An 8,770-nucleotide genomic window follows, 5' to 3' on the forward strand; every position below is an offset into this window, starting at 1 on the left:
ATTTTCTTCCTCTCTTTTTCTCTTCTTTTTCCTTTTCTGAGCACCAGACTTCTGCTGAGCGGACATTTTGGTGCTGAAGTGCAAAATCTGAACTTCCAATAAAAGGACATCAGATGTTGATCAGGGGCCAAACCATTTAATGTTAGAGGTGGGGGTGGAGGGCAATTCCAAAGATATTAAGGACAGTTCAGACGAAAACAAATTGAAACTTCTAACTTAAATATTGCACTGTTTCTTTCCATTAATAGCCCTTCTTTGGGGAAAAAAAAATCCATAATTCAATGAGCCCTGCTTCTTCTGGGCCCCCCACCCCACTCTGGGCCCGGGACAACAGACCCGTTTGTCCCCCCCTGTCAGCGGGCGTGTGTAGAACTGTGATGGTCTGAATGAGTAAACTGATGAATATTAATTTATTTCGTTTACGTTTAGCTGCACAGACAGAAATTAGCTGCAGTGAATGTTAAGGGAGAAACAACATGAATGAATCTCGTTTTAACAGCAGGAACAATTAGCATCAAACACGCAGTTTGTAGAAAACACAGGAGACACTGAGTGAACTAGAATATGTGAGATTTGAGCTGCAAATTACTGACAGGGCTTGATTAATGCTTCCACTATAAACAGCAGGCTGCCTGTGACTTTTGTTTTTGAAATTAGTTCTGGGATTTTGTTTGTTTATTTGTTTGTTTGTTTTATTCAATAGAAATCCACCACTGAATGTGTATATTTAATCTGTAGCATCAGATATGAGAATATTTACAATGCCATTTAAATTTGTCATTTGTTAAAAGCATGCTTGAAGTGTAGAACCCTGCTGGTGGTTAAAACAAGGACTGAACAGTTTAGAAATTTTAAATCGCAAAGGCTGTAACTTAGGATATCCAATATGCAGCGTGTCTGACCAGAGGGTTTAAACTGTTGGGTCAATGAATGGGCCGCAAATTTTTAAGAAAATAGCAGCTGAATACAGTAGAGGCATGGTAGAGGCAAGACAAGAATTACAAAAACACAGCAAAGCTAAAGATCTAATAAAGATTTGATAAAGACAATGTACAAGGCATGATGAATTTGCATATTGACATGTACAGATATGATGTGGTGGATTTACATTTGGATATGTACACATGATTTGATTCTTTTAGGATATGTACAGTTATGACATGATGGGTGTTGTCCCTACATTTCTGTTACTGCAGTCAAAAATATTTGTGAGAGAAAAGACCAGTGGTAAACATGATGTTGTTGCACACGAAGAGCTGTAAGAGAACAGTGATATATCTTGTTGATTGATGTGGAAGAGCTGTAAAGACAGAACACAGACTTTTTGTTGTTGGGTTGTATAGGAGCAAACTTAGGTTGTTTCTGAAGAGCTGTGGGACGTAAACAGTGTTAAGAGATGATGTGGCATCAGAAGAGCTACAAGGAGAAGAACAGTGTTAAGCGATGTTGTTGTCCTGAAAAAGCTGTACGATAAGAAACTGTGTTGAAAATGTAGTGTCACTGGAAGAATTATAAAAAGAAAATAACAGTTTGTAGATTGTTGCACCTGAATGGCAAAACAGTGTTAAAATATGTTGTTCCACCACAGAGTAGTACATGAGTGTTATGTCATGGAGCATTAACATACCACCAAAAGACTGTCACCCAGGAAGGCCAGTGTGAATTTGTAAAATCAATGCTGAGAAGTCAATTTTAAATCGCAATGAAAAACAACGTGATTGCAAATTCGCAAAGCTTAGGATAAAGCTTAGGATACAGGCTATGCAGCACGTCTGACCCAGGATTTAATCTGAAGTGTCAATTAAGGGGCTAAAGGATTTGGGGAAAATATCTAATCATGATTGTTTTTCTGATATACAGTCGTCCTCTAATTTATTCATACCCTTCATTCATACAAACAGCAGCTTACGATACCGTATCAGGAGACACATGCCTTTATGCTGGTTCAGTGCAAGTCCAAATGTAAAGAATTATCTGTAGAAATATTCAGAGTCTTTGAAAAAACTATTGTGCAGTATGAGGAAAAGTTCGCTCGTCAGCGCAGATTGCTTGATATCATCTGGAAACCTGAAATAAAGTTGCACTTATTAGGTCTGTAAACCCTGAATGGTCTCTATGAACATATGACTTTGACTAATGTATGATTCTAATCATTGCTCTGTTTTCCTTTATGATCAGGGAGAACTGTAGTAAGCATTAGTGCATTTCTCAGCAATAAACATTTAGCATGAAATATAGTGTATGAGGCATATCGGAAACTGACTTGAATTCTTAGACTACAGCAGTGTCTCACTTTGGCTGACTGCTTTAGGGGGGCAGGTGTGTATTGAACAACAATTATCAATGAACTGTCCAATTTTCCAAATATTGGACAGTTTATTAATGTTTGTTTTTCTGACATCAGCCACTCTGACCAGATTCAGATTTTAAAAAGTGCAGGAATTTTGGCCCTGACTGTCCAATGTTTGGGGTTGATGTTGGTCCATCTTTGGGTTTACACACTCACTGGTCTTTTTTTAAGAAGAATGCCAGCTACCGTGTCACTCACTCTGGTGCTTAATAATAATTTATCTTATTCTCACCCCTTGCTAATGTGTTAAACTTGTATGTATGTGCTCAAGTTTAGATAAGCATGGTTGACCTTTTTTGTGTCCCTTTGTAACTCTAGAACTCCCACAGCTACATGTCTATATGGAGGAAGAGGTTCTCACTAAGCAACAGCTCTGTAATCAGGAAAGGAACTCCAGTCTGGACCATGAGGACTTCAAGCCTCCAAGGATAGAAGAGAAACAGGAGGAACTCTGCACCAGTGTGTGCCAGGAGGACACAGAGCCTCCTCAGATTAAAGAGGAACAGGAGGAACTCTGCACCAGTATTTTCCTGAACCACCTGGAGCCTCCAGCAATAAAAGAGGAACAGGAGGAACTCTGCACCAGTCAGGAGGGAGAGCAGCTTGTACTGAAGCAAGAGACTGATACCTTTGCTGTGACTCCTACTTATGAGGAAAGTGACCAAAGTGAACCAAAACCAAACAGTGAGCAGCTCTTCTCTCACAACTCTCCTGTCGAGCTGAAGCAAAAGAGCAGAAACAGCAGTCGCAGTAACAATGTGGAGAATTCTGCAGTGTCAGAGAGTCAGTGTGACACTGACACAGGGAAAAAGTCTGTAAAATGTGGCATCTGCGGAAAAACTTTTAAGTTTATGTGCTATTTAAAGAAACATCACCTTCGTTACACAGGAGAGAAGCCGTATGCTTGCGAAACGTGTGGGACATGTTTTAGTCGAAGTGGTAGTTTGAAACTCCACATGATAACTCACACAGGTGAAAAACCGTATCCATGTGAAATATGCGGGAAAAATTTCACTTTGAGTCGTAGTTTGAAAATCCACATGAGACTTCACACAGGTGAAAAACCATATCCATGTGAAACATGTGGGAAAAGTTTCACTTTAAGTCATGGTTTGAAAAACCATATGAGAATCCACACAGGTGAGAAGCCGTATGCTTGTGAAATATGTGGGAAAAGTTTCTGTCATAGCGCTCACTTAAAAGTCCACTTGACATCTCACACAGGTGAGAAGCTGTACAGCTGTACCACCTGTGGCAACAGATTTTCCCACCAATCAGCAGTTAGAAGACATATTAGAATACACACAGGTGAGAAACTGTATTCTTGCAAGTCATGTGGGAAAAGTTTCCGACAAAGTGGTATTTTGTTGCGCCACATGAGAACTCACAAATAAGTTGCACTCCTGAAGCATTTTCGGGAATTAAGTTTGAAACAACTTGTAAGAATTGGTCAAGCTTAAAAGTCAGTGGTTCAGATACAGAGTATCTTTAGGCTGTGCTTTTGCAATAATCCTCTGAGTTTCTTTCATGCCGCATTGTGAGAGATGGTGGTGTTTAACGGGCCTGTTTTAATTGTAGCACCATGTCATAATTTCAACACTTAATACTTGTTTTAAATTTTTATTTGTTTAGCTATTTGCATTGGTAAAATTTTTTGTCATCATAGAGTTGCACCACCTTCAACTGAATAAAAATAGAATGAATCAAAAGGTCAGTTTCATAAATCAGTCTCATAAGACACACTAAACTACCAACTTGATACTCTTCTGAGCAATTGATAACTCCAACCAAAAATACTATATTATTGGCTTGGTTGTAGAAGTTCTGCATAGTACAGTTTATCGGCATTCTAATTTAACTCTTTCACATTCAATTGGCCCGTGTGTACCTGGCAGTACCTGGTGGTGTGATACTAAAAAAAAAACTGGCATTGAGATATTTAATTTTTCTGTGATACATATGGCGACACTGTCCTTTCATTTTACAAAATATTTTATACAAATATATATAGGATTTTTATGGGGTTTTTTTTATTTTGTTTTATTTTATGCAATACAGTGGCATTATAATGGCCAAAATGATTGGCCTATTTAACCTAATTCATTGAATTCAGAGAAAATATTTGTATTGCATTTTCACATTTAAAGAAAAGGACCAGTGCTTTCACTTCCATGTGTTACATTCCTGGTAATGTAAAAAGCAAAATAAGACTTAAAATAATGTTTTTCTTCATGTGAATTCAGTGCATCTCATAGAGACAAAATGTACATAAAATGATACCCAAAAACAACCTCACTTCGAATAACTCTGGGTATCAACAGACATTACATTTTCCTGATGTTCTTTAAATGGCTACAGTAGAGGCTTTTATGATGCTTGACACAGAGAAGCCTCTTGTCTCACCTCATTTACAACAGCACAACAACTCAGACAGGCATGTGACCAAAAATTACTTTGAAAAAAGTGAAATTAAGGCCTTGTAATGTCAGATTCACACAAGCTAAAATCAAGAGATATTATCTACAGTGACTGAGACCAATGAGGGGAGTTTTCTGTGAGTGGAGCCTATATTTTATTGTTGGAGGCAAAAATTGGGGTTTCTAGAACATTTTCTCTTCCAGACTCATTTAACATCCTGCCCGTATTTTTATTTATTTTTTCTCACTGACATGTATTATTAACGTTAAGTCATGACTGCACTAAATACATATTGCATGTAAGGCACTTACTGATTGAATGTGCCACGGAATCTATCTCTTTACTGGCTACACTTGCAGCACATGTTTGGTGTATTGTTGTAGCAGTACCAGACTGTGAGTTTTCCTTTTGGGGATTATTGTGTGCTCAGTTTCTGGACTGAAACGTCGACCTTTTTACAGAATTTGTGTTGTAGCTTTCAGTTGGCATCTACAGATGACATGGACTCTGTTATGGATAAAGTCAATGACCAACTGTCAACTGGTAGCCACTGGGAAATAAATGCAGATATGGTCATCAGTACTCTGAATTAGAAGTCTGTTTGATTGAGTGTTGTCCTCAAGTTAGATTTTTTTTAAAAAGCTAAACATTTTTTGACCTATTTCTGTTTAAAAAAAAAAAAAAAAAGCCACACACACCTCACGTAAATGTGTTAAATATATTAACTATCACTGCATTATTTTAATACTGGAGAAATCTTAAAAACCTGATCTCTAATATTCATCTCCCTGTCATCTGGAGTCTTTTAGATTGCATGTTGTTTCATTTCATATTTCAATGTATTTTGTGATTGCTTCAATTTTTTATTGTTTCAGACTGTAGAGCCGCAGCGAACAAATTGTAGAGGATGCAGTGCTGTAAAAGGTGCTATATCAATAAAGCTAAGAAAGCTAATCAAAGAAGTTCTATATCAAGAATATTTCTTTTAATGCTGCTTATTCAAACTGATGGACTAAATGATTATTTAAACGATGAGTATCATCAGCCTCTGTCTGTATTGGTCAAGGTCAGCTGTCATGACCCTAACTTATTATGTGGGTAAAGTTTCATTCAAAATAATAGTTTGACTATCCACAGAATAACTCACACAGGTAAGAAGAAGCACCTTTTGTGAAGCCTGTGGGGAAATAATACCCCTGAAAATCCACATGAGAAGTCATGCAAGTGAGAAACTGTGTTGAATGTCATGAATTATGTATTGTGTATTTACCACATTTTAACTCGTAACAGATCACAGTAATATTTCCATTTAATCTGTCATGTACACAGTATTCTGAAAAACATAGGTGTTTATTACAGAGCTCTTCTAATACAACTTCTAACCTATCACACAGGGCCACACATACAGACAAACAACCAAGCACACTCACATTCACACCTACAGACAATCTGGAATTACTAATGAACCTCAGCATGTTTCTGGACTGTGGGAGGAAGCCGGGGAACCCAGAGAGATCCAACGCTGCACGGGGAGAACACGCAAACTCTACGCAGAAAGATCCCAGGTGTCCTCACGGGGACGCAAGACCTTCTTACTGCGAGGCAACGCCGTTAACCACAGCGCTACCTTGCTGCCCCTGTAATATTATCTGTACAGTATGAATTTGTTAAACTACTGACTTGAGCTGAACAATCAATTTTAAATCGCAATGATCAACAAAGCAATTAGCAATGCTATTCTCGTCACCTGTGTCAAATTCAAAATTAGCATAAAAAAAATACAATTTGATGTGTTGTTTTTGTACTGTTTTCATGTAAACATAGGGTTTAAATTTTTGAAAAACAAGCAAAAAAAAACTTTTGGCTGGGAGACTTTGCTGGGCGTCAGGATAGCGAACGGCGCTGGAATTGCAGCAGTCGGTTGTGATCTGGACATACTACACCAACACGGAGTCTGATGGGAGACTACACTGGCAGTTACCCAAGAGAGAAGGGAGCACAATCGGTGCGAACGTAAACAAAAGAGGGGGAAGAGAGCCGGGATCCATGCTAGGCTAAAGGCTAACCCCTCCAGACCAGCAGGATCCATGCTAGGCTAAAGGCTAACCCCTCCAGACCAGCAGGACCGTCGCACCTACTCTCCAATGTCCACTCCCTCGACAACAAGCTGGACGAGCTACGTTTAGAGAAAACTGCAGAGAGTGGAAAGATTGCTGTGTGTTTGCTTTAACAGAAACATGGCTCCATGACAACATTCCAGACAGCCATACAGCTGGAGGGGACGACATTCTTCTGGGTGGACAGACAGGCAGCTAGCTCTGAACAGCATCTGCGGCTTCACCATCGTCACACCATTGTGCGTGTCTTTGTGTCCCTGAAGACCAGGACCTGAAGAGGTTCGTCATGTTCAATGAATGGCATCGCGCATGAACACAGCGGCCCTGTCAGAAGACAGCGAGAATGAATGTTTAGTGTCTTGCCTATACCAGACGTTCATTCCGCAAAACTTACTAATTAAATGATCCTGAAGAAACGCTCTCTCATCTTGCCTGTACTACTGTGTATGTACAGCAAAATGACAATAAACTTGATTTGATTTGATGAAATGATTTACAAATCGTTACACTCGGTTTATTTTTATCTCCATTTTACACAGCATCCTAAACATTTTTTTTAAAAGAACCCCTTGGGGTGATTTTTTTTTTGACCACTCAGCATTTAAAAGGTTATGGCCATCCACACAGACGAGAGGCCATATTCTTGCACAACATGTGGGAAAAGCTTTCATCAAACCACTAAGACTCACACAAGTAAAATATTGTAATCCTGGGACATTCGTGCAAATATATCATCTGGAAACCAAGCTTGTCAAATTTAAAGCACCTTCAGACCAACAACAATCCTGAGTTTATTTCATGTCACACTGAGAGACACTAAGAGATGGGTCGAATAAAACTGATAGTCCGTCATGTTTCCGGGCTAAAGACCTGAATCTTGGTGCTATAATGGACACAGTAGAAAAACCTTAGAGTTGAGGACTGTCATCAGCTTGTGTCCTCCAGCTGCATCACATGTAAAAATGGAGCCTTTTCTTTTCCAGAGTAACACAAAGTTCTCTTTTCCCTCAACAACCATCACTTTGGTTTGCGTGTGCATCTAAACTCTGCGACAACAACAAGAAAACACCAAAAAAGGGCACATATGAAATGTTACAACTGTGTTCTGTTTTGTTTCGTGTTGCATTCTGATCTGTGAGGTTTTTTTTTGTTTTTTTTTAAACTCTTCCTCAGTTCTATGTAGATTTTGAATTCTGTCGTTGAAGCTGAGAAACCCGGGCTGCAAGGTGGCTCAGTGGTTAGCATCATTGCCTCGCAGGAGGGTTGCCAGTTCATGTCCTGGTGAGCACACCCGGGATCTTTCTGTGTGGAGTTTGCATGCTCTTCCCATGCACTTTCTGGGTTCTCCGGCTTCCTCCCACAAGGTCCAAAAAACACATTAAGGTTAATTGGTGATTCTCGGTGTGAATGTGAGTGTGCTTGGTTGTCTGTCTCTAAGTGTAGCGCTGTGATAGACTGGTGACCTGTCCAGGGTGTCCCCTGCCTTCTGGGAGTCATCTGGGATAGACTCCAGCCTTCCCGCGACCCTAGTGAGGATTAAGTGGTGTATAGATAATGGATGGATGGAAGCTGAGAAACCCTCTGGTGCTTCCTGCCAAGTGGAATCTGTTCTGAATTCTTTTGAGTCTGTTATTTCATTTCATGTTTCTCTGTATCTTCTGACTGCATCAACGTTTTTATTGTTTCAGGATGATATTTACAGTGACTGAATCCATTTACCTCAGTATTTCATATACAGCACGGGTGTCAAATCCTGGTCCTCAAGGGCCGCAATCCTGCATGTTTTAGATGCTTCCCTCTTCCAACACACCTGATTCAAATGATCAGGATCGTTATCAGGCTTCTGCAGAGCTTGATGATGAGCTGATCATTTGAATCAGGTGTG

General features: G+C 39.5%; 1 protein-coding gene across 1 annotated transcript in view; it reads left to right on the forward strand.

Moving 5' to 3' along the window:
- The window catches only part of LOC103352963 (zinc finger protein 558-like), a 6,473-nt gene extending 743 nt beyond the window's left edge, over positions 1-5,730 (forward strand). Inside the window, exon 2 of the mRNA XM_008275684.1 lies at positions 2,669-5,730. Coding sequence (XP_008273906.1) covers positions 2,669-3,744 — 1,076 coding nt within the window. The 3' untranslated portion in view covers positions 3,745-5,730. The remainder of the gene's footprint in view (positions 1-2,668) is intronic.
- The last annotated feature ends 3,040 nt before the right edge of the window (positions 5,731-8,770 follow it).

This window comes from Stegastes partitus, unplaced genomic scaffold (genome assembly GCF_000690725.1).
Source record: "Stegastes partitus isolate 25-593 unplaced genomic scaffold, Stegastes_partitus-1.0.2 Scaffold57, whole genome shotgun sequence".
Classification (NCBI taxonomy): domain Eukaryota; kingdom Metazoa; phylum Chordata; class Actinopteri; family Pomacentridae; genus Stegastes; species Stegastes partitus.